Source organism: Leptonychotes weddellii, chromosome 8 (genome assembly GCF_054177405.1).
Source record: "Leptonychotes weddellii isolate Sample4059 chromosome 8, ASM5417740v2, whole genome shotgun sequence".
NCBI classification, from domain to species: domain Eukaryota; kingdom Metazoa; phylum Chordata; class Mammalia; order Carnivora; family Phocidae; genus Leptonychotes; species Leptonychotes weddellii.
Window position 1 is genome coordinate 103,029,120 of NC_138376.1, and position 26,507 is coordinate 103,055,626.

General features: G+C 36.4%; 2 protein-coding genes across 4 annotated transcripts in view; one reads left to right on the plus strand and one right to left on the minus strand.

Moving 5' to 3' along the window:
• The window catches only part of TBPL1 (TATA-box binding protein like 1), a 33,803-nt gene extending 13,631 nt beyond the window's left edge, over positions 1 to 20,172 (plus strand). Inside the window, exons 1-7 of one of the 3 annotated variants that reach the window (XM_081829045.1) lie at positions 12,978 to 13,115; positions 15,139 to 15,196; positions 15,313 to 15,395; positions 15,560 to 15,623; positions 17,317 to 17,420; positions 17,519 to 17,613; positions 19,639 to 20,172. In XM_081829045.1, the coding sequence (XP_081685171.1) occupies positions 13,108 to 13,115; positions 15,139 to 15,196; positions 15,313 to 15,395; positions 15,560 to 15,623; positions 17,317 to 17,420; positions 17,519 to 17,613; positions 19,639 to 19,718 (492 nt within the window). In that variant the 5' untranslated portion in view covers positions 12,978 to 13,107 and the 3' untranslated portion in view covers positions 19,719 to 20,172. Of the gene's footprint in view, positions 1 to 12,936; positions 13,116 to 15,138; positions 15,197 to 15,312; positions 15,396 to 15,559; positions 15,624 to 17,316; positions 17,421 to 17,518; positions 17,614 to 19,638 lie in introns of those variants that run through there. The other 2 variants (XM_081829043.1, XM_081829044.1) reach the window with 2 other exon arrangements.
• A 1,730-nt stretch (positions 20,173 to 21,902) lies between these two features.
• The window catches only part of SLC2A12 (solute carrier family 2 member 12), a 53,385-nt gene continuing 48,780 nt past the window's right edge, over positions 21,903 to 26,507 (minus strand). Inside the window, exon 5 of the mRNA XM_081829041.1 lies at positions 21,903 to 24,102. Within this exon, the coding sequence (XP_081685167.1) occupies positions 23,949 to 24,102 (154 nt within the window). The 3' untranslated portion in view covers positions 21,903 to 23,948. The remainder of the gene's footprint in view (positions 24,103 to 26,507) is intronic.

The window sequence follows — 26,507 nt, forward strand, 5'->3', positions numbered from 1 at the left end:
TGGATCCTGAGATCGAGTCCTGCATAGGGCTCCACGCTCAGTGGGGAGTCTGCTTGGATTCTCTCCCCCTACCCCTCCACATGCTCGTGTGCACCCTCTTTCTCTCTCAAATAAATAAATCTTAAAAAAAAAAAAAGAAATGTATCCAAAATAAATTTTGCTCTTAATAAGGAATTGGTACACCTGATTTCTCATCTTTTTGAGTTTGATTCCCCAAATTTCAAGTTGTATTCAGTAAATTGTACTATTTCTATTCTTATCCACAATAATACATTAGTTAATGTTAGCATTGACTAATATGACATTACTTTAATTGAGCGTATTATGATTTGTGAGGTGCTCATTAGTTCCTCAAAACAATCGTGATGAGTAAATGGTGTGCACTATTTACAAATAAGTGTAGGAACAGTTCAGAGCTAGCCCACTGTCACATAGGTTCTATTAGGATCCAGGTTTTCTTACTTTATAGGTAGGTTTTAGTACATAATGAAATAGTGAAATTCTTAAGTAGGCTACTGTTTAAACATTAATATGAGATGGATATTGGATTATGTATTTTTTTAAAGATATATTTATATATTTTAGAGACTGAAAGCGAACCTGAATGGGAGGGACAGAGGGAGAGGGAGAGAGAATCTCAAGCAGACTCTGAACTGAGTGTGGAGCCCAACTTGGGGCTCGATCTCAGAATCCTGAGATCACGACCTGAGCTGAAACCAAGAGTTGGACGATTTATCGACTGTACCACCCAGGCGCCCCAGATTATGAATTTTTTTTTTTTTTAAGATTTTATTTATTTACTTGAGAGAGAGAATGAGAGAGACAGAGAGCACATGAGAGGGGGGAGGGTCAGAGGGAGGAGCAGACTCCCCGCCGAGCAGGGAGCCCGATGCGGGACTCGATCCCGGGACTCCAGGATCATGACCTGAGCCGAAGGCAGTGGCTTAACCGACTGAGCCACCCAGGCGCCCCAGATTATGAATTTTTAAAATCGCAAAATATTTTCTTAACTGGAACTTTTTCACAAGAGTGTAAACCATTGACTTATCTTTTCCTAAGCACTCATTCAGAAAATCAGCATCATTTAAATTTTGCTCCACTACCTTTTAGGCACCATTACAAATATTTTTATTGACTGAGGCATAAAATTTTTTCCTTACTGTTTTTTTAAATAGATAGTTGCTGACAAACCCCCAGTTATTGTTGTTGTTGTTGTTAATTAATTTTCATAAAAAAAACAGTATTTTTTTTAGTTTATATGGATTTAGAAAATTATAACGGTTCATTTTGATGCAAGTTATTTACGTGAATGCTCCCTGCTTACTACTCTTCAGGCTTGGTATTCAGATGAGTCATAGATAGTAGGTGGAGGCAAAAGTAATGAAGATACTTTAACTTCCTGTTTAACTTAATGTGATAATGGTTTTGTATATCAGATACTTTTACTTTATACTTAAGTATTTGTTAAATGTTTTATATAATATGGGTGGCATAATATATAATCCTTTCCTTTGGGAAGTACAAGAGTTTTTGAGGCCAGGCCTACTGTTAGTAAAGTTTTCTTCCTGTAGCTGGAACACAAAAATGCCAACCCTAAGGATGGGCCCCTAAAGTGCCATGCACGGAAATGTCCTCCTTGCTGCCACACAAGCGAGAGGGTTGCAGTTTTGGTCGTGTGCCTATACTTTCGCCCCTTAGTGCTGCTAACAACTGTCTTCCTTTACTGCCCCTTTGAACACAAATGCATGTGGAAGGGAAAATGGGATGTTGAGGATTGGGATGTTAATTCAACTAAATTAACTAATTTAACTAAATTAACATAATAGCTCTTGAATTAAAATCAAAATTTAGTATATAATTCCTAAGTTTGTCTATAGCATGTCTGCATCTAAGATGTTAGAATCTGGGATTTTAGAATTAGATGGGATCTTAGAAACCATCTAGTCTCCTTTTCCACTGAATGGAAGACTCATTCTGTAACATCCCTAACTGTTGGTTAATTCTCTAGCCCCGCTGCCTCTTTTTTTGAGACTTCTCTTCTGTGGAGCCTACTGCTTTGTAGGTACTTGTTTATTGGTGTGGCTTTGTGAGATTTGCTTCCATGTGACTTTAACTGGTTCTGTCATTTTCCTTTTTATTCAGATATTTGAGAACAACTGCTATCTTTTCTCTCCTGTGCTAAATGTCCTGAGACTTTCCTCACACAATTATTTTTATATTTCATAATCCTACTTTCCTCTGGATATCTGTTGTCATTGCCCTCTTTAAATGATAATATTAGGACATTCTAGAGGTTTCAGTCACAAAAAAGACTATTACGTCCTTTGCTCTGGGCACTCCTATCTAACCTAGCTTTTGTTTGTTTGTCTTTTAAGTAATTACAATTTCATGTTGCCTTAGTATGGCCTAGTATGAAGTAAAGTCTTTTTCTTAAATACCCTTTAAAATTATTATGGAAATTTTCAGACGGAATTGTAGGGAAAATAGTATAACAAGTACCCATATATCCCCTAGTTTTAACAATTGTTAACAATTTTAACAATTGTTCAGTTGTTAAATTGTTAACAATTAAACAATTTAATATATGTTAACATATATCCCCTAGTTAAACAATTCTTTAAATAATTGTTACTCTTTAACAATTAAGAAATGAAATAGTAACATGACATTTTTTGATCCTAAAATGCAATTATGTCTACTATCCAAATCTATTCTGTATCTCAGAGTAGATTGTCCCAATTTGTTTGATTCCTGTGGCAAGATGCCAACATCTAGGGAATCATCTGAAACCTTATCCAAATCTAATTGTTACTCAGTTCAGACAATGAAAAATGCTTGTATTTTAATGTAAATTATACACATGACATGCCTCCCTGAATATTTTAGTATGCATCTCTAAAAAATAAGCATATTTGTCTCCATAACCACTCTATCATTCCATGTAACAAAATGAACAGTAATTCCCCAATATCATCTATCACTCAGATACATACTGATTGCCCTCAAATATTTCTTACAGCTGGTTTGTTCAAGCCGGGATTCAGTCAAGGACCATGACAAACAGATGTTTTGCTCATCTTAGTAAAAATGTGGGCTTTAAAATTTGTCAGTGTTACATTTTATTTTATTGATATTGCCTCATTGGGCTAGCCCAGGAATTGAGAAGCTTTTTTTTAAAGGACCTGACAGTAACTGTTTTAGTCTTGTGGGTCATTTAGTCTTCGTCATAAGTGCTTAGCTGTGTCACATAGCCGTTAGGTAAATACTTGAACATGGCATGTTTCAATAAAACTTTTTTTACAAAATAGCCACTGGCCCATTGGCCATAGTTTGCTGACCCCTGCCTAACATGTTGTGATATCCATTTTCTCCATCTGTTAATGTTACTGTGCTCAGGCTTTGCATCAGTTCATTAAATAATACTATTTGATAATAAAATTCAGCCACCTGTTAATCCACCAAACAGTAATAGCTACCATATAATGAACGCATGCCGTATGCAATGTACTGGACATAGATAACCGTATTTAATCCTTAAAAGCACGTTGGGAGGTGCAGTGATACCACCAGTTTCCAGAAGACAAAATTAAGAAGTAAGGTATCTCCTCTACTATTAAACAGATGTGAAAGAACACCGTCTTTTTAGAAGGCAAAAACGTTAGTTTGGTCACAGGCATGTGTTGAGAGACTGTCAAGTAATCTGTTAGAAACTGGGCACAAAATGTCTATTTCCTAATGTGCTATTTTGAGAGCTTCTTAAAGAATAGGAGATTACTTGGATGACATGCCTCACTTGTAGAAAAGAACAATTTCCAGGAGACCATGAGGGTTCGTGTTGTTTGCAAATTGCTCTATATTCAGTCTTCCCCTACTTCTGCCATTTCTCAAGTCATGGATGGTAATTTTGTGGTTAAAGTGTTGGAGGCCCCTCCCTCAGTATCCTCAGATGCAACTTGAATACACTTAAAGTAGCTAGATTCTACTTTTCTGTATTCTCAGGTTTATTTGGTTTTGTTCTTTTGGCTTTTTACTGGATTTTAGGGGTTTGCCTTGTTTTGATGACAGTGTTTATTGTAGCCTTTCAGTTTAAATATCTTTCCTGGCGTGGAAAATATAAAATGTAGTACAGACATAACTGGTTTTATTGCACTTCACAGATTCTGAGTTTTTGGCAAGTGGAAGGTTTGTGACAGTCCTGCACCAAGCAAATCTATTGGCACCATCTTTCCAACACTTTGAAAAGTCTCTCAGTATTTTAGACTTATTCATTATTACTATATTTGTTATGGTGATCGGTGATCTTGGATGTTACTCTATAATTGTTTTGGGGCACCACAAAATGTACCCATGTAAGATGGCAAGCTTTATCAAGAAATATTATGTGTGCCTGACTGTTCCACCAACTGGTTGTTCCCCTGTCTCTCTCCTCAGGCCTCTCTATACCCTGAGACACAACAATATTGAAATTAGGCCAGTTCATAATCCTACAGTGGCCTTTAAGTGTTCAAGTGAAGGGAAGAATTACACAGCTCTCACTTTAAATCAAAAGCCAGATATGATTATGCTTAGTGAGAAAGGCATGTCAAAAGCTGGGATAGGCCAAAAGTTAGGTCTCTTGTGCCAGGTAGCCAAGTTGTGGATGCAAAGGAAAAGTTCTTGAAGGAAATTAAGAGTACTATTCCAGTAAACACACGAATGTGTGCTTTCTTGCTGATAAGGAGAAAATTTGAGTGGTCTGGATAGAAGATCAAACCAGCCACCAGATTCCCTTCAGCCAAAGCCTAATTCAGAGCAAGGCCCTAACTCTCTTCAATTCTGTGAAGGCTGGAGAGGTGAGGAAGCTGCAGGAGAAAGTTTGAAGCTCATAGAGGTTAGTTCATTAGGTTTAAGGGAAGAAGCCTTCTCCATAACAGAGAAGTGCAGGGTGAAGCAGCAGGTGTGGATGTAGAAGCTGCAGCAAGTTCTCCAGAAGATCCGGCTCAGATCATTCATGAAGCTGGCTGCATTAAACAACAGATTTTAAATATAGACAAAACAGCTTTAGATTGAAGAAAATGCCATCCAAGGCTTTCATAGCTAGAGAGAAGTCCATGCCTGGCGTCAAAGAATAGGCTCTCTTGTTAGGGGCTAATGCAGCTGGTGACTTTCGGTTGAAGCCAGTGCTCATTTACCGTTCCAGTTATCCTAGAGCCCTTAAGAATTAGGCTAAAGCTACTCTGCCTGTGCTCTGTAAATGTAACAACAAAACTTGGATGACAGCACATCTGTTTACAACGTGGTCTACTGAATATTTAAGGCCACAGTTGAGGAATCAGAAAGATTCCTTTCAGAATATTAACTGCTCATTGACAATGCACATGGTCACCCAAGAGCTCTGATGGCGATGTACAACGAAATTAATGCTATTTTCATGCCTGCTAACACAACAGCCATTCTGCAGTCCATGGATCAAGGAGTCATTTCAACTTTCAGGTCTTACTATTTAAGAAATACATTTCCATAAGGTTATAGCTGCCACAGATAGTGATTCCTCTGGTAGATCTGGGCAAAGGAAATTGAAAACGTTCTGGAAAGGATTCACCATTCTAGATGCCATTAAGAACATTTGTGATTCGTGGGAAGAGATCAAAGTATCCACATTAACAGGAGTTTGGAAGATGCTAATTTCAACCCTCATGGATTTCAACCCTCATGGATGACTTTAAGGGGCTCAGGACTTCAGTGGAGGAAGTGACTGCAGATGTGGTAGAAAAAGCAAGAGAATGAGAATTAGAAGTGCAGCCTGAAGATGTGACTGAATTGCTGCAATCTCATGATCAAACTTGAGTGGATGAGGAGTTGCTTCTATCAGATGAGCAAAAACGTTTTCTTGAGATGCAGTCTACTCCCGGTGAAGATGCTGTGAAGATTGTTGAAGCAACAACAAAGGATTTAGAATATTACATATGCTTAGTTGATAAAGTAGTAGGTTTAGTAGATTGAGAGGATTGACCCTCAATTTTAAAAGAAGTTCTAACAGTGGCCCAATGCTATCAAACAGTATCACATGCTATAGAGAAACTGTTCGTAAAAGGAAGATTCAATCCATCTGGCAAATTTTATTATTGTCTTACTCTGAGAAATTGCCACAGCCTCCAACCTTCCACAACCACCACCTGATCAGTCAGCAGCCATCAACATCAAGGCAAGACCCTCCACCAGGAAAAAGATTGACTTGCTAAAAGCTCAAATGATGGTTAGCTTTTTTTTCGCAATAAAGATATAAAGTATATACATTGATTTTTTTTTAGACATTATGCTATTGCACACTTAATAGACTACAGTGTAGGGCAAACACAACTTTTATATACACTGAGAAACCAAAAAATTCATTTGATTTGCTTTATTGAGTTACTCACTTTATTATGGTGGTCTGGAACCAAACCCACAATATCTGCAAGGTACATCTGTAGTCTTTGATGCACTTTGTCTTAAGAGCCAGGAGGTGGCGGTGTTTTCCAAGTAATGCTTTAAGGTTGCAGTTTGTGATGGTTGCTCAAGTAATGTTTTTGAATACTGCTAGAAAGTCAGAGAACCTAAAACACAATTTGTTCTTATCCCTAAAATCATTGAGTGAGGAATAAGCTGCTTCAACTTCTATGATGCATTTTTTTCTAAGACTATTTAAAATTTTTTATTGATATACAATTGACATGTAACATTATGTTTCAGGTATACAGCTTAATGATTCAATATATGTATGAGTTACAAAATAATCACCACACTATGTCATTAACATCCATCACGACACATAGTTACAAATTCTTTTTCTTGTGATGAGAACTTTTAAAATCTCTCTTATCAGCTTTCAAATATAGGAAACAGTAGTATTAACTTTAGTCACGAGGCTGTACATTATATCCCCAGGACTTATTTATTTTATAACTGAAGTTTGTACTTTTGACCACAATTATAATGCATTTAATAACAAGCTAGAAATACGACATTTCCTGAAGTTAGGACAGGTGCAGTTTTGAACTTTGCTTTTTATTACAAGAAAATATTGGACAACTCATAGGCATTTACTTGAGACACAGGACAAAACACCTCATTAAACCATGGGCGGTGAGACAGTTATTGATAATTATATTGAAATCAAAATAGAATTAATTTTATTTTTCTTATAGTAATTTTATATATATGTTGTTTTACTACACTGTACAAAAAAATAGAAGAAAATTATTTGTTAATACTCATGAAAAAACTATTGGAATCTTAAAATTTGAGATGAATTTTTATTTCTACCATGTTTGGTTTTTTTAGTTTTACTATTTCTACTTTTATTAGTTTCTTCCTTATATATTTGTGGTTATTATTTACTTGATTTCTTGGATCAAATGCTTAAATCATTTGTTTCCAAGCTTCTTATTTTCCAATAGGTATTTCTTTCTTGTTTTTAACCTTTTCTTTAATTGAAGTATAGTTGACATATATAATATTATATTAGTTTGAGGTGTACAACTTAGTAATTCCCCATTTATATGCATTAAAAAGTGCTTATGATGATAAATGTAGTTACTGTCTGTCAATATACAAAGTTACTGCAATATTATTGACTGATATTCCCTGTGCTGTACTTTTAACCCCAGTGAATTATTTATTTTATAACTAGAACTTTGTACCTCTTAACCCCTTTGTATGTCACCCATCCCCACACCCACCTTCCCCTCTGACAATAATCAGTTTCTTCTCTGTATTTTTTAGTCTCTGCTTTTGTTGTTGTTTATTTGTTTTGTTTTTTAGATTCCACATATAAGTAAAATTTTTGTTTGATTAATTTCACATAGCTTAATACCTTCAAGGTACATCCATGTTGTAGCAAATGGCAAAATTTCATTCTTTTTTATGGCTGAGAAGTATTCCATTGTATATATACATATTCCACATCTTTTTTATCCATTCACTCATTGATGGACACTAGGTTATTTCCATATCTTGGCTGTTGTAAATAATACTGTGATGAACATAGGGGTGCATATATCTTTTCGATTTGACGTTTTCCTTTTCTTCAGATGAATATCCAAAAGCAGAATTGCTGGATCATATGTTATTTCTATTTTTAATTTTTTGAGGAACCTCCATACTGTTTTCCATAGCAATTGCACCAATTTACATTCCAACGAACAGTGCACACAGGTTCCATTTTCTCCACATCCTCACCAACATTTGTTGTTTTTTGTCTTTCTGTTAACAACCTTTCTAACACATATGCAGTGATAGCCCACTGTGGTTTTGACTGGCATTTCCCTGATAACTAGTGACATTGAGTATCTTTTCATGTGCCTGTTGACCATCAGTATGTCTTTTTTGGAAAAATGTCTCTTCAGTTCCTCTACCCATTTTTTAATCAGATTATTGTTTTTTACTATTGAGTTATAGGAGTTCTTTATATTTTTTGGATATTTACCTCTTATCGGGTATATGATTTGCAGCTGTTTTCTCCCATTCAGTAGGTTGCCTTTTCATTTTGTTTGCTATGCAAAAGCTTTTTAGGTTAATCTATATCCCACTTGTTTGTTTTTGCTTTTGTTGCCTTTGCTTTTAAAGTTAGATCCAAAAATCAGGGGCACCTGGGTGGCTCAGTTGGTTAAGTGTTTGACTTTGGCTCAGGTCATGATCTTGGGGTAATGGGATCGAGCCCTGGGTCAGGCTCCTTGCTCAGCAGGAGTCTGCTTCTCCCTCTCCCTCTGACACTTGCCCCACTCGTGGGTTCTCTCTCTCTCTCCCTCTTTCTCAAATAAACAAATAAATAATCTTTTTAAAAAAATAAAGTTAGATCCAAAAATTCAATGCAAAGACTGATATCAAGGAACTTTACCACCTATTTTCTTCTAGTTTTATATTTCCAGGTTTTACATTTAAGTCTCTAATCCGTTTTGAGTTAATTTTTGTGTATGGTATAAGATAGTGTAGTTTTATTCTTTTGAATGTGGCTGTCCAGTTTTCCTCTACACCACTTATTGAAAGAGACTGTCTTTTCCCCATTGTATATTTTCACCTCCTTTTTCATAAATCAGTGGACTGTATATGCATGGGTTTTATTTCTGAGCTCTATTCTGTTTTAGTGATCTCTGTGCCTGTTTTTATGCTAATGCCACACTGTTTTGATTACTATAGCTTTGTAATATAGCTTGAAATCAGAGTCCAGCTTTGTTCTTTCTCAAGATTGCTTTTATGGTTCCATACAAGTTTTAGAATTGTTTGTTCTGTTTCTGTGAAAAATACCATTGGAATTTTGATAGAGATTGCATTGAATCTGTAGATTGTTTTGTGGTGGTATGGACATTTTATTATTATTATTTTTTTTTTTTTTAAGATTTTATTTATTTATTTAACAGAGAGATAGCGAGAGCAGGAACACAAGCAGGGGGAGTGGGAGAGGGAGAAGCAGGCTTCCTGCCAAGCAGGGAGCCCGATGCGGGACTCGATCCCAGGACCCTGGGATCATGACCTGAGCCGAAGGCAGATGCTTAACGACTGAGCCACCCAGGCGCCCGGTATGGACATTTTAATATTAATTCTTTCAATCCATGAGTATGGTATATCCATTTATTTGTTTATTTTTCAGTTTCTTTCATCAGTGTCTTACAGTTTTCAGTGTATAGGTCTTTCACCTCCTTGTTTAAATTTATTCCTGGGTATCTTATTCTTTTTGATGCAATTGTAAAGTGAGTTTTTAAAAGTTCTCTTTCTGATAGTTGTTGCTAATGTATAGAAACAGAACAGATTTTATATATTGATTTTGTATCTTGCAACTTTACTGAATCCATTTATGTTATAGCTGTTTTGGTGGAGTCTTTAGGGTTTTCTGTGTTTAAAATCATGTCATCCACAAAAAGTGACAGTTTTACTTTTTTCCTTTCCAATTTGGATGCATTTTCTTTTTCTTGCCTAATTGTTCTGGCTAAGATTTCCAATACTATGTTGAATAAAAGTGGTGAGAGTAGGCATCCTTGATTCGTTCCTGATCTCAGAGGAAAAGCTTTGAGCTTTTCAACATTCAGTATGATGTTAGCTGTGGGGTGAATCTTTGTTAATATCCAGCACTACTCCCTTATTTTACAAGATAGATAAATTAATTGCAAGTGTTTTTTTTTTTTATTTGTTTGTAATGCTTCAGAAATGTGGAGTCTTTCATTTGTGTGGATGTCTCTTTTTTAAGTACTGACTTCATATTATATCCTTGATTGAAAACCTGTGAGAGCAATAGTATTTTCTGAGGCTGCTTGCCAGATTATATTTATGTAAAATATGAACACTGAGTAACTTAAGATGAACTAGGCCTGTGACCTCATTTTTAGAATTTAAGTTGCTAAAGTACAGACACAATCACCTATTTTGTATTAATTTCAAGGCTTCTTTGCATTCACCAAGATTTGCTTTACACCTACTCTCTTGACTTATTTTTACCCTATATATTGCCCTTGTATTCTCCCCTTAATTTGTTTTAACCTGTTTGATGTAAAAAAAAATCTGTGTGAAACAGTAAATTTGACATAGTTTCTTCATAGTTTCTCCTTAAGTAGTGCTTTCTGTAGCCTATCTCATGGGATGTGTATCCATTAGGATTAGGTTTGGCAGCATATAACAAAAATCCAACATGTTCAGGCCTGATATGGAAATTGATTTTTCTCTCACGTTCATCAAGTCTGGAATTAGGAAGTGCAGAGATAATAAGGAGTTTCACTGTATCGGGGATTCAGGCATCTTCTGTCTTCCTGTTCTACTATCCTTATCACATACTCTCATGATCCCAAATGGCTACTTGAGCTCTAACTCTTATATCCAAACTCCAGGCAATAAAAGTGAAGAAGGGTGGAAAGGCAAAGGGGTTTTTGCTGGCTTAGTTTGGTCACTCTAAGCAGTCTTTTCTTCCCAAAAGACACAAAACCATTTATTTCATTTTGCATTTCATTAACCATGACAGGGCCTCTTGGCTATATCTGTTACCAGGGGGCCTTGAAAGTATGTAGAGTATTTGATTTCTCCCACAGTGTACCCAGCTGGATTCTGTTGGGTTCTGTTCATTGTGAAGGAAGGATAGAATGGATGTTGAGGTAAGCAACTAAGAGCTTCTTTACTTCACCGTTATTGCACAGTTTTTATAGGAACATAGGAAACCCGGTGAGGTCTAGGTGGCTCAATATCTGGTTTATAATATAATCATGGGAAATGATACTAAGGTATCTCTCTGATTTAAACTTATTTGATCTATATTAACTGTCATTTTTGTGTTATTGTTACCAGATACATGTGCTAGGTACTTTTTATACCTTCTCTATAATCCCTACACTTTCTGGTAGGGCACTGTCTTTCATGCCACAAATGAGAAGACTGAGGCCCAGATAGATTGCATAACTTGTCAGGTTCTCATAACTGGTTAAGTGGTGAGTCAGATATTGATCCCACTGTTTAAGATCAGTATTGATAACTGCCTCTGTCCTCTTTATTAATCTGTCTACATATATAGCTATCCACTGCTACCCCTGCTCCACTCCTTGTACATAAAAATTGTTTGAGGTTGCTCAGATATACACAAAAAACGACAAAACAAGAAGATAAACAGATTGAAGGGAATATAAATGTGAGAAAACCTGATGAAGCTAAGATACATGTGGTACACAGAGCTGAATGCTCCATCATCCCAGACTGGTGCTGGAAGGCTTGGTCTGACTTGTGTTCTATCAAATACTAAAAGACAGGAAAATAAGCTTGAATTTTCTTTATTGGGACTCTTGGCATCTTCATTGTTTTAATCATATAATAATTTGAATCCTTATAAGGAATACTAGTTTTTCATTTTGCAGCTTCAAGGAATCTTTAAAGGTCATTATAATAGTAATATTAGTGTTTTCTGGTTTTCTCTTTGTGGGTTAGGTAAGCTGAATTCCTGTTACTTGTTTTTTAAGAAGTGGAAACCTAGGGATACCTGGGTGGCTCAGTCAGTTGAGTTTTGGACTCTTGGTTTTGGCTCAGGTCATGATCTCAGGATTGTGAGATCAAGCCCCACATGGGCCGTGCTGAACACAGAGTCGGCTTGAGACTCTTTCTCTCTCTCTCTCTGCTCTTCCCCCGCTCTCAAATAAATAAATAAATAAAAGTAGAAACCTAGTCAAAGGGAATTTTTTAGCTGGATACGGGTCATATGCTTAGTAAAAACTAGGGCTCATTTTTGTTTGTTTATAGAAATGCTCATATCATAGTTTTGAAAGGTATATTCTGGAAGACTGTGATCTTGACAAAAATGGTGTGCTTTTTACAGAGCTCCTTGAAGACAAAAGATTTTGTCTTATTCATTTTTTTCTCTGGTGTCTTCAGTATATGGAAGATATTTGATAAATGAAGAATGAATGAATGACTAGTAAATGAGAAAAATCTGTTAACTAATATAAAATTAATATTTATCCTTCTTTAAACAAGTAAGCCAGTTACCTAAAATAGAGGAAAAATAGGTCATCTTTTTTTTTTTTTTTTTTTTAGCCCTGGCAAGTTGTATGAGGTGGGTTATAGTAATGATTGGACATTGGGACCACGAAGTCCAGCCCTTGAACTTGGTATATTTGGAGAATTGCTATAACTGTGATACACCTGAAACATAGTGGTTGTTAAGGCAAGTAGCAGGAGATGAGTCTGGTAGGCTCCTGGCATGTGAAAGTTCCTTATTAATTGTAAGGAATACAAGTTAGGCCCAGATTTTGAAAGCATATTTTATATGATATGTTTGTTATCTTTTTGAAAATGACTTTTTTAATGGGCAACAGAAGGGACATGATTTGGTTTGAATAACATTTAAAAAATAAATAATGTAATTCATTTCTTATATTTTAATTTTTAGGACTATCTGTGAAAAATAAATTAACAGAATATTTAATTACTTTATTTTGTTTTATTTCTCAGGATGTGATCTTCGTGGTGGGAAGCTAAGTTTTTAAACTACCCCAATGGATGCAGACAGTGATGTTGCATTGGACATTCTAATTACAAATGTAGTCTGTGTTTTTAGAACAAGATGCCATTTGAACTTAAGGAAGATTGCTTTGGAGGGAGCAAATGTAATTTATAAGCGTGATGTTGGAGTAAGTATCTTAATTTTGGTATGTGTGCTATACAGACTAATTTTATAGTGCTGTGAATCATATTCTAAAACATATTCTCTATACAGATAGTTTATGAGTACCTTACCACGTGCCAGGTGTACTCAGTACAACATTGAGCCTTGTAGAAGTGGCCCCTCCTCCTGTGAAGTGTCAGCTTTTGGATGTTCCCTGTCTCCAGGTCTTAGCAAAGAATTCACAGGCTACTAGAATTGTATTGTTCTCTCAATTTCTTTTAAATGAAGAAGGGGACATTTATATGTGGCATGTACTATTCAAATATAATTTTTTAGGGGCTCCTGGGTGGCACAGTCGGTTAAGTGTCAGACTCTTGGTTTTGGCTCAGGTCCTGGGCTCAGGTCGTGAGATCGAGCCCTGTGTCAGGCTGTGCTCTCAACGCGGAGACTGCTTAACTCTCTCTCCCTCTAGCCCTCCATCCACTCTCTCACTTTCTCTTTTTTAAATAAATCTTTAAAAATATATAGTTACATGAATGATGTATGATACGAATGATGCCCTAATATATATGTTGTGATTTTTGTAGTATATTTTAATACCCCTCTTTATTTAGCCAAAATAGTTGGTATTCTTTAGTAACAAATTGCTGAAAATAATATGGCTCATATCCTAACCCAGACACTATAAATTTTAGTTTTTGTTAGACTTATAATATTTAAAATAAAAACATTGATAACTTGCTTTTAACCTTAATGAGATTAACATTACAAGTGACAATGTGTGTTCACTGGCTTTTATAAACCAAATGATATTGAAATATATATCTTATACATTTATCATGAAAATTATGAATGTATATGAAGGCTCTAGCTCTAAAAATTAGGTGCCAGTATATCTCAGTAAATTATCATTAGCTCTTAGTACTAGAAACTAAGTTAAGATGAATTAAATTCAATTAAAAATTGCAGTGACCCACAATTAAAGATTTTCAAGTTCATCAGTAATGCCATCGTCACCTAAATAAAGGCAAAAGATATCTGCTAAGACAGTTAGAGAGTAAAATGCCTAATACTGCTTTGGAACTTAGCATGCCATGTGACAGGGAAGTCATTTTTCATAGAAGGTTAATTGAAGAAGCTGAATTGATGGATAAGGTGGTGGTGAAAGACAATTAAATGCAGAATAAACTCAGTGTTTCTCAACCCCTTGTGTATGAAATTTTATAATATCTTTTGGTTCAAGTTTAATTTGGCTCTTTGTTAAATTTTATCCTTCCAGACTTAATAGCGAAAGTTTGATAATATGACATATGACAGAGAAAGCGTGAAACTCCAAAAGTAACAGAAGTTTTAAGGAGAAATGTCCGATTCATTTATATGTTACAGTATTCAGTAAACATTTATCTCTTATACATAATGGGCATATAATATTTTCCATAAATGAAAAATTGCAATGAAAATTTAAATTCACATTGTTCTCTTGGACCTCAGTCCTTGACTGATTTATGCTCACTGTGTAGATAATTTCATTCAAACCCACAACCTTAAATGCCTTTCATATCTAAGGAATCTAAAATTACATCTCCAGGTCCAACATTTGTCCTGCACTCAAGATTTATATATTGAACTGGAATATGTAGTAGGCATCTCAGTTGTAAGATACAATATAATGATGAGTACCATGAAGCAGAATAAAGCAGGGTAGGAGGTGGGGAGCAATGCGGAGATGGGTGCTTTGATGGAGTGGTCAGGGAAGGCCTCTCTCTCTGACATCTGGTGAGAGAATGAAAGTGAGAATATTGAGGGAAGAATATTCCAGATGAAATAGTAACAATTACTGCAAAACTCCTGAGGTTTTAATAAGTTTGGCATCTTTAAGGATCCATGCAAATTGCAAATTCCAGTTACGTGACTAGGGTGGAATGAGAGTTGAAAAGTTTGCATGCTTATAGCACATTGATTTCAAGTATATAGTAAGACGTTTATACAGACCTTGTATTTATAATTAATTAAATGTCCTTTTGAATTAATATGTTCTTTGTGTTCAGTATGGTACTTGATTTCAGAATGGATGATTTGGAGAACAGTTATTTATTTCAGTCTTGGGTAAGTGTCGAGTAGTAGTTACACTTTTATTAAAATGGCCACATGGAGCAGAATCATAAGTGAAAATTAACACTTAATATATAACCACGTTTTTGTTTTATTTTGTTCTTTTGCAGAAAGTATTAATGAAGCTTAGAAAACCTAGAATTACAGCTACAATTTGGTCCTCAGGAAAAATTATTTGCACTGGAGCAACAAGGTAAATTTTACTTGAATTTTTTACTTGAATTTTTAAATTTTTCCTTCGTGGAAAGGACATTTTCCTAGACTTAAAACAAAATCATGTGTACAGTTTGTCATGTTTGTCAGTATAAAATTCATTTCCTGTGTAACTGATCATCTTTTCTTTCCTTAAAACCATAGTGAAGAAGAAGCTAAATTTGGTGCCAGACGTTTAGCCCGCAGTCTGCAGAAACTAGGTTTTCAGGTAACATTTTCAAAAAACATCCAAACTACAAATATTATGGGATTTAATTTATAAAGTTAAACTTTTTAATTTGATAGACTAAAGAAATCACACAGAGGGGTGCCTGGGTGGCTCAGTCAGTTAAATGTCTGACTTCAGCTCAGGTCATGATCTCAGGGTCCTGGGATTGAGCCCTGCCTCGGGGCTCCCTGCTCAAGGGGGGCCTGCCTCTCCGTCTCCCTCTGCCACTCCCCCTGCTTGTGCACGGTCTCGCTCTCCCTCTCTCTCTCTCTCTCAAATAAATAAAATCTTTAAGGGAAAAAAAGAAATCACACAGATACTCTTCTCATGATTGGCCTTTTTCTTATTGTCCTTCAGTACAAAAATTTAGTAGCGAACTCTTACTCATGTGAGTACTTGTAAAGGATCTTGGCATTTTCACTAACCCCTTGCTCACTGAGAGATTTATTGCCTTACAAGTGAACTGCCTTTTCAATTCTTTTAGGCTGTTCACTTCTCACCAAAAAAATCTTGTTTTTGATCATCTCAGGAGTGGTATGTCGGGATGATGAGTAGAGAGTAGGGCCATATGTTTAAAAAGTTAAAGTGTATTTGTTTTTATTTATAGATAGCTATCACATAAATTATAAAGAAGAAAAAAGAACTAGAATGGAACTTCCACAGATCTATGCATTTAATGGCTAAGAGTAAACAGTGTTCCTACATATTACTGTTAGCGAGAACATTACTATTATAACAGGGAATTGTGATTATTTAAAATACGCCTAACTTATGTAATCTGTGCTTTAGCAATAACTACACTGTGTTGTAAGTTGAAAAGAATTCACATGACTAATACCAACTATACACCAGTGTATAAGGACTGAGAAAAGGCTGCATTCTGTAAAATCAATCAGATGTGTTAAAAATGACATAAATCCAAAACAAAATGCATGTTGTATAAAAAGGGACATTTGTAAGATTGGCTTGCTGTGTCAAATCCGTGGTTTGGTCCACAAAAAGTACACACTGGTTGGTGGGCTCTCACATGTAAAGTGACTGTCACTGGCAGGTTTCATCAAATATAATTTTATGGAGGCATAAATTTGAGTAAAATTAGTACATATTATGGATTTGTTACATCACTTGCAAATGATGAGTAAATGAAAGGAAGATAAAGATGAGCTGTGGTCCCCAAAGAGGTGGGTCCAGGCTGTATGGAATTTGAATGAGCAGTGGTGGAAAGTTGAGTTTCTTTCTGACCTCTTCAGTCTTCCCTGAGGTGGAAGGTGCTAGAAAGGCACGGAAGTGCTGATGGGGAGGGGGGAGGGTTGGTGCTTGAGGAAAGTGGCAATATTGAGAGTCTTGACTGATGGTGGTGCCACTTTGGACAGTTTTGTGACTTTCATCAACTGCCTTGTGCAAGTACTCAGCTGGAGAACAGTTAATCCAGAATTGTGGTTTTACTGGGAACATTTCAAAGCATAATAAGATACAGCCATTCAAGTTATTGGTAAGAGTGGCTGAAGTTACTTTTCAGCCTGCTTCTTAGCATAACATTGGAAGTGTTGAGAAAAATCCCAGTTAAAAACACAATTTTCTCAGCTTACCCCCGCAAAAAGAAAACTGATGAGCAGTTGTCTTTTTTTTTTTTTTCTGATGAGTAATTTTTTTGTTTCAAAACAATTCATTGAGTTGTACTTCTTTCCTACAGGTAATATTTACAGATTTTAAGGTCGTTAACGTTTTGGCAGTGTGTAACATGCCATTTGAAATCCGTTTGCCGGAATTCACAAAGAACAATAGACCTCATGCCAGGTAGGTCTTTGAAGAATCAAGACAACTTACCAAATTTGTAATTACTTGTCAACCTGTAAATATTTATATTAATTGTGATTTTTTTTTTTTTGGTATAGTTACGAACCTGAACTTCATCCTGCTGTGTGCTATCGGATAAAATCTCTAAGAGCTACATTACAGATTTTTTCAACAGGAAGTATCACAGTAACAGGTATTTTATGATATTGAAACCAAGCTTATGGTCAATTATGGTTTGAATGAGGTGCCCATATCGAACTGGAAATAATGTCTCATTTGTCCCCGTTAGTCACTTCTACTCCTCAAGGGGAAACAGTATCCTGACTTTTAACACTGTAGTTTAGTTTTCTCTACTTTTATATACTATTTTAAAATCTTATATATGCTGTTTTGTATCTGTCTTCTTTCACTCATTATTATCTTAGTGTAAGATTCATCCATATTATTCCATGTAGTTATAGATCAGTCATTCTTATTGCTGTATAGTATCCAGGATGTGAATTATACTGTCCATAAGCATTTGGATAGTTTCCAGTTTGGACCTGTTAAGAATATCCTGGTATATATTTTCATAGTATGATATTTCTTTAATTTATGATGTCTTGCATTTAAAATATTCAAAGAGAAACCCATTTTGTAAACGTCATGGAGAAGAGGTTTTATATAAGTAAAATAGGCAAATATCATTGGTACTTCTCTGTCATGTCTTATGTGTATTTTGTTCTGTATCTTTTGAGTCGTAAGTATTTAGAAGGGGTGGTTTCAAGCAACTAGGCATTGAGAACTTTAGTGCTCAGGATGGCTTTAAAGGTACTGTATTTATAAATGGTACAGAAATATCACTTGGGCGCCAGGCCCAACCTTCAGCTAAATTGAGTTCAGGAGAATTTCTTTCGTGTTCTTGAATTTTTCTTTGTATTCCTTAGTCCTTAGAGGAAAATACACATTATTGACACCTTTAGACTCACAACAAGTAAACTTATCATCCAACTTTGACTCATCCTGTGGGTTTTCACATCTTCCTTGGAGACTTTTAAAGCCTACTGCCAGCGTCATGCCTGAATCTTAAAGTGGAGGGATGGGGCACAGTCCCATTTGTTCCCTTCTTTCAGCTATCTCTTTCTACATTTTGGAGCCCAGACTTCTGAGAAGCTCCAAAGTCTATTGATCGATAGGTCCCTACTAAGTATAGAGTTTACGATGCATAGGTAAAATCTGTATTTACTGAGTTAATAGATAATTAAACAACATAATAAGCTGAGGATAATTGGGTTAATTAGTATGCATTATATATTTACATCTGGAACATCCTATGAAATGTTAACAATTCAGTGAACAGATACTGAGTGGTTCCCATAGGCAAAGCACTGTCCTGTGTCGGGGAGGGGAGGGTAATCAGGAAGGAGCAGACCCAGATAACATGTGGTCAGTACCCTCAGAGAGTTCACAGTGGGTACAATATGTACGTTTTCAGCATCTTTCAAAAGAATTAAGAATTTTGAATTTTGTTCAAAATAAGTTTTATGAAAATATTTTCATTGTCTCTTTTTATGTTTCTTTTTAGCTATTTAAATGGAGATTACATTTTTAAAAAGTTATTCCAAACATTATATGGATTAATTCACATATACTGTCACCCCCCTTCCCGCATGTGTGTTTCCCTATTTACTGAGTAAGCTGTGAGGATGAATGGCCAGATTAATATTAAACATGTGGCAGGTAGTGAGTACTAGTAAATCTGTGAGGGGTTTTTAGACCACTTAGTTAATAACCGCACTCTGGTTTCCCAGTACTTTGGAAGCAGCTTTGTTTTACTTTACTGGGTTCCTCAGTACTCCTGTGAGCATCAGCGGTAGCCTAACCAAAAGCCAGGCTACAGTGACCAAAAGGATAGTGACCAAAGTGTCTAGTCCCGTTTATCACTTCTTCCTTTAATCAGCATCCAACAGCGCTGTTAGACGTGATTTTTATATATACTGTCTTCACGCTGCCCTAAACCAAGGTGAATAATAGCATTTTGGGTTTCACATCTCCTTGAATTGTTCAGAAAAGATTTTACTCTCTTGGTTTTATTATGACTGTATAATTATGTAAAGTGTAGATCTTTCTTTTAAACAATTAATCCGATAGTCTAAACCATGTGAATGTTTTCAGTGCCGGGAAATGCACGTTCCTAGCGCTCGTCTCACGAGGCCTTTCTCCGTCGTGCTTGTTACAGGGCCCAACGTAAAGGCTGTTGCTACCGCTGTGGAGCAGATTTACCCGTTTGTGTTTGAAAGCAGGAAAGAAATTTTATAATTCATCACGTAATTGGTTAGAATCCCTAACTGAGCACCTTTTAAAACCTGCTGCACATTGGACTCAAAACAAAAGGAAAACTGGACCAACAGTAATTGAGGAAATAGACTCTTTTATTCATTCACGGATACAGTGTAAGCTCCAGGCCCTTTGGATTTTATTTCAAACCTTGCTGTAATATAAAAAGGAAGTTTACAAGACATGACATTGCTGCTTTTACAAAAGGACATTCTATTTATTTTCGCAGTAATTCTCATGTCCCCGTAAGCAGAGCTGTCACAGTGTGCACTACCTTAAATTGTTTCGTTATTGTCATTATTTCTTCCCAGTTTGAGCTAATGTGTTTTATTTGTGAATAGTCTTTTACATTTTTGTATGCTGAATATGGGCACCAAAGAACCTGTAAAAGTTATCTTTTTCAATTGAATGTGCACAAATAAAAGTTTGGAAAAGATCTCTCTTCATATCCATTCTGTAACTTTTATTCCCCATTTTCTATTTTAACAAAAATTGTATTCATAATTCTTTTTTCTTTTTAATCTATGCAAGCTTAGACTTTTGCTAAAGTGTGTTGGCTTCTTTTTGAAGTGTATTTTGTAAATATATATATGCCACATGTGTATAGTATCTTTTACTGCTCTGTTACCAAATATCAAATAGGAATTTTTTCTTGCAGATTAGAAGTAAAAGTATGTATATAAACTCTAGGGAGCGAACCGGAGTAGAACTTTATAGATTAAGCATAATGTTTTATGTTGCTAATTTAATATGATAGAAAATGTTAAATATCTTTTCCAAGTTACGAAAGTGTAGTTTTAAAAAGCGAAACCTCTCACCTACAAGATGGGTATGAGAAAGAAGCTGTGATGGGTTGTACCTCATGTGCTTTTGTTACTCTGGTAAGACTCCCCTCTAGTTGTAGGAGAGTAGTAATCTTAGGTCGCTGCTGAAGGCTATACTCGGAGTCTTGTCAGAAGTTGATACATTGTGCTGTTTTAACAAGAAGTGCCCACAAGCTGCCTCTGTGCCACAGTATAACTATAATATAGTTCAACTTGAACTTGAAAGCCATTTTGCAAGATACATCTTTCCCCTTGCTGTGTCTTATTTAATGGAGCTGAAGAGTGACTGTTCAGTATTAGGGATTGCTCCTCTTAAAGTTACAATAAATACGCATTTGTGAAACATTGGCCCTTCCGGCTCGCCCAAGAGCCCTGGGGGTAGTACACGATTGGGCTGCACCTGTGTGCTACCACTTGGGATTAGGAGTTTAGTAGAACCAACAGTAATTTCACTTAGAAATAAAGCTGAGTGGCGAGTCCAATTAGCCTCTTAGTAGTAACTTAATAGAGACAATATTCCAACACGAAAACCTGAATTTTCAAAATGTTTTGAAAGTTTCATGAAAAATTGCAATGTCTTGTCCTCCGTGTTCTAGTTCATTTTCCTGATCATATTATAAAGTCTTCCAAACCTAGCTTACATACTGCACTGAACAACATACATTATTTTATATTTATTTTTATCTTCTTTTCTCTCGATGCCTTCCCCTACTGTGCCTCTCACTCTTAAATCGGGGGGCAAAGGCTGGCTTTTATATTTTCTTTCTTGTGAAAGACTTAATTGTTATTTTCAGACTTCTCTTATTCTCTCTCTCTTTTTTTTTTTTCTTATACATTGTGTTTATTTGCTTCATTTTAAGATCCAGCAGTATAGGGTAAACCTCATAAAATATAGAGGATACAATTCGGTGAAGAAGTCACAGGTTCTGGGAGACTATTTTTAAAAATTGAGATTTTCCACTTAGCTTTAATCAACAGTAATAAGTGACCTGTTTTGTAAATGTTCACCAAAAAAAAAAAAAAAGAAATACAGAAAAGGCGGAAAACATGATTATATGGCCAAGGTGCAGATCCAGATGTTGTATTTTCAGTATTCAAGTGACTTGAAAAGTAGGTAGATCAGTAGCTCATCAAAATGCTTTCTCAGAAAAGAGGAAGAAAGACAATCTAACCAGGTCAGGTTTCAGGGCTGCTGTGTGAGCGTCACCTGGCAAAGTGTCATGGATAACCCACTAAACTTAACGAAGCTGGTAAGAATGAGCGTGTCTGATGTCTTCTGCTGGCTCTTCACAAGTGCTGTAAATTTTTTTATAAATAAAAACTGTGAATATATACATACAAATGATAAGTATTCCCCCTTTTTTTATTTTTGAAAATCAAAAAGCTCTGGTTAGGGGTGTATTGGGTAAAAATTTGTTTGAAGACAGAATTATTTAGTTACAGACTCAGGATAATAGAAAAATACAAGCGGGTTTAAGATACTGAAGTTGAAATCACTAGTGATAAACCTCCTAAGTTTATGAACAATTTCCTACCCATTTATGATGAATGGCTAAAACAAGAAATTGCTAATGTAGATATACAGTGTTTGAACTTTGAAGGAAACATGTAACAGTTTTGTTAAATATCCTACAATCTGTGATGCTTGACAAAGAAAAAAATTCGAATTGATTACCTGTCTTGATTTTTTAAAAATCAGCTCCACATATAATTCCACTGAGGATTCATAATAAATTTCTTAAACTGATCCTCTACAGAACACACTTTTCCTTCTCCTTCCAAAATAAAACAAAAAACATGCTCTAACTTGCCTAGGAAATGTGCTGTGGTAGAAGATCTCAAGTCTCCCTTCCTTGTAACTTTCCCCTGCCAATCTTTATGTAATACATTTCAGAATCAGGACTTTCAGCCATTCTCCTGAGTCTCTGCTAATACAGTTTCACTATTACTTACATAGATTTATAGTCTTTCCATTTTGTTACAGGGGAATTCCTAGATCATATACCCTTACACCAAACTGGGACAGTTTGTTAGGGGCCAATAGGAAAATTCCAGTCTAAATAACAGAGGGTTTCGGCTCTTAGGGTTCTCTTTTCTTTAGGCCAGTCGTAATGTTTTATTCTTTTTCAAGTTAGGTTGTTCATGCTTTTAAGTTTTTGTGGTGTCTCCCATAGCTTATAATAGTAATTTAATGGGTCACTACTTAAGTAGATTGAGATTCTTTATTGCAGATTTTCTGTCATCATATCCAAATCGGTAAAATACCTCACCGAGTCCTAATATTCAACTGGAGAAATACAGAAGGGAGCAATTCATTGTTGTGTGGGAAAAACCCAAGTTTCTGGTACAGTTGGTGACCTCCATTTCATCCTAGAGAAGAACATGGTGAGGGAGTTGTCCTGATGCCTGAATGTCACTCACTACATCTGCAGTCATCTGAAAGTCAGCATCAGTGCTAGCTCCCATGCCATAACCTGAGGTAGTGACAGTCCTGAGGAGTGCAAAGAATTGCAGGAAGCTATGGATCGCTATTAAGTCATCATGAAAGCCTTCCAAGGAGAGAGTTTTAGAAGCTTGACTTAATAACTCACACCTAATTGATTAGAGATTTGGATTAATAACCTAATGGCCTGACTCCTTTTCTAAGGTTTTACTAACAGGTACTACTAAATAAAAATGGTCCCAGCATTTTGAAATTATCCTTTCTAGTCGTATTTTTTTTAATGGGTGGGAAAATGTTTACTTTTCTCAACCTATTGCAGAATTGTTTCTTTTAATATTTTATACATAAAATTCATAAAAGGGCATTGCACTGTAGTTCATAATTCATAAAAGCAGCTGCATAATCTTTGTACCTGTTGAACTACAGTTAGGAATTATCACTGAAATCCTAGCCAGGATCCTCTCCTAATCTAGAACAGAGGTGCAATTACCCACGTTGTGTCCTGGTTCTTTTTTACAGAAGGCCCAGTGCAAGTACTGTTGTAGTGGGCAAAAAACCATAAGCTCGTGTTCAGGCCACTTCAGTGTCTGAATCATAAAGCTGCAACCGGCCTCTGTACATACATACCTTAAGGCAAAAGTTGATCGCATTACTAGTTCATAGTTTTTCAAAGGTTGCTCTGTGAAAAAAGTGCATAGTACTGAACCAGCCAGTATGTGTTTCACCTGGTATCCTACGCAGAGTAAGAAAGGGATCATGGGATCTTGTACCTCATTTACCTTTCGAGAGGTGGAGGTTAAAGGTGGTCTTTATAATTTCAGGGTGTCTCTAAAACTAGCTCAGCAACACTAAGGAGAAAACATGGGAGTGGCCAATATGTGTTGGTACAAAGACACCCTTCGAATTGTTCTTCTACTTTATCAACATTTCTAAGGTTTGAGGCCATTAGGTCTCTGGAGAAAGCTGCCTTGGTTGTCCCCTACCACACAGCTTTTTACACTCCAAGAGCTGCTCTTGGGGTTTTCTTTTTTGAAGCGGTTTTGGCACTAATTCCTCTTGATGATGACTCATAAAACAAATGTTGTTTTTCACATAGTTCCTGAAAGAGAAAGAGGCACTAATGAAAATGTCACTGTTAGTTTATAGTACTTGGAAAAAAAAAAAAAAAAAAAGTACAGGCTATTATTTTTTTAAATCACCCTGGGGCTTTAATGTTTTAACTAAGCCAAAAAGACATTTTTATTGCAAAGCCTTGATGTATCATGAAATTCAGTGTACCACCAAACTTTGGTCATTCTCACTCAAAGAGTAAGGTGGGGAGGGTGACTTCCCAGAAAAATCAAGGCATTCCTACCTGCAGAGTCCAAGGATAGAACTAATGGAGATAATGTCTCAGATCCTATTTTATTTTTCTCCTCTTCTCAAACTCTACCAATATGCCTATATTTATGTCTGTGTAGTCTGCCTTCTGCATTATCCGCTTGCTCCTGCATTAATAAATTCTATGGATTATTTCCATCAGCATAAAAATATGCCCTAGGATTTTACGTTTTTTAAAAACAAAGTAAGGCCACCTTTGAACCTCTTTCAAAGATCTTTTCCTGTCACTTAATCAGTTACTTGAGTATAGACTTATGCTTTCAAGGACCTTACCTTTTAATAAAGGAGACAAGTGTATATAAGCATATAATTTCAAGTATTAAAAGTGCTAATGAGAAAAATGGAGAGGAAAGAAGAATGAAAACAGTCGGGTGGGAGGTGACTGTCATACTGCTGGCACCACTCTAAAGCGGTGACATTTGATTAGAAACTGATAAGGAGGAAACCCTGTGAAGAACTGGAAGCACTGTTTCCAGAAAAGTCAGATCATGGCTAACACACGAACGACGAGATGAGCTTAGATTTGTGTAATTTGAACCACAGGATTTTGAGCCGAGGAATGACATCTTTAAAAGATCAACTGCTGTATCGAGGATAGACTGGAGGGTGCAGGGGCTGGAAGACCAGTGTAGAGGTTCGTCTAGTCCAAGGAAAAGATGGTGGTTGGGACTGAGCATGGCACTAGTTGAAAGGGTCAGGTTCATGGTGTGTTTTGTTAACAGATTTAACAAGATTTAGTACAGATGTGAGGTGTAGGGATTATCATGGATGAATCCTAAGCGTCTGGCCTGAGGAGCCCCTCCCCACAACCCTCAGGCAGAAGGTTTGTGGAGGAATGTGTGTGCATTTGGGTGAGTGGGACTGAGAATTAAGAGTTCTGTGTAGGTCATGTTAAGCTAGAGATGCCTATTAGACATTCCAACCAAAGATGTTAAGTAAGCAGGTTTGGAAATTTGAAAGTCAGGTAAAAGGCCAAACCCTGGAGCTATACATTTGGGAGTCCTCATTTTATGGCTTATAATAGCCTTTGGGATAGATCTTAAGAAGTGAATATAGATACAGATCTAAGGATTGAGTCCTGGGCACTACTGTAGTTAAAGGTGTAGAGGAGGGGGAGGAAGAAGCAAAGGAGACCAAGGAGTGACTAATGAGATAGGAGGAAAAGCAGGGAAGTGTGATATTCCAGAAGACGAGTGAAAATAAGTGTTTCCTAATGATCATCTCAAAATGAATATATCTAAAACATCTCTCCATCCCTGAAACCTAGTTCTCTTTCTGGCTGCCCTATCTTACCATCCATGCAATTTCTCAGGCTAAAAATTTAAGTGTCATCCTAACTACTTCATTGCCTCACTCATATATCCAATTCATTCATTCATTGAATAACTATCTGAGATCAATAAGCCAGTGAGGCTGATAGAGAAATGGTCTAAGAACTAAACCTTAGGGCACAAAAACTTTAAAATAGTGGGAAGATAAGATGGAACCAGCAGAGGATGCTGAAGGAGTGACTGACAGACAACCAGGAGGTGGGTCCCCGAAGGCAGAGAAATAAGTATTTCAGGAAGGAGGTCATGCTCACCTAAGTCCAATTCTGGGGATGATCACCACGCTAGCCATTAAGATGAGGAATGAGACTGACCCCTGGGTTTAGCAATGTAGAGGTCACTGGGATGTTAGAGCAATTTCACTAGGGTTATAGCCATAAAAGTCTCATTGGAGCAGGTTCATGAGAGAATGGAGAAAGAGGAATTGATGACAATGAATATTCCAGAACTTTGCTATAAATGGTAGCAGAGAAACAGCACAAGCTAAAGGGGAAAATGGAATCAAGACCATTTCCTTTTTTTTTAAGACGGGGGGCAGGGGGGGCGGAATCACACGATTTCCATGCTGGTGAGAAGTCGAGATCCAGTAGAGAGGTAAAATGTGCATGATGCTGGGCTGAGCAGAGAAAACTGTTGGAGAATGTCCTGGAAAAGGGATGGGGAAGAGCATGAAGTGGTTGGCCTCACATAGGAATGGTGGAACTAACAGAACCCAGAAGGATGACGGTGTATTTAGATACAAACACTAATGTGTGGGTTGGTGTGTAAGGCTATGGAAGTTCCCTTCTGATTGTGT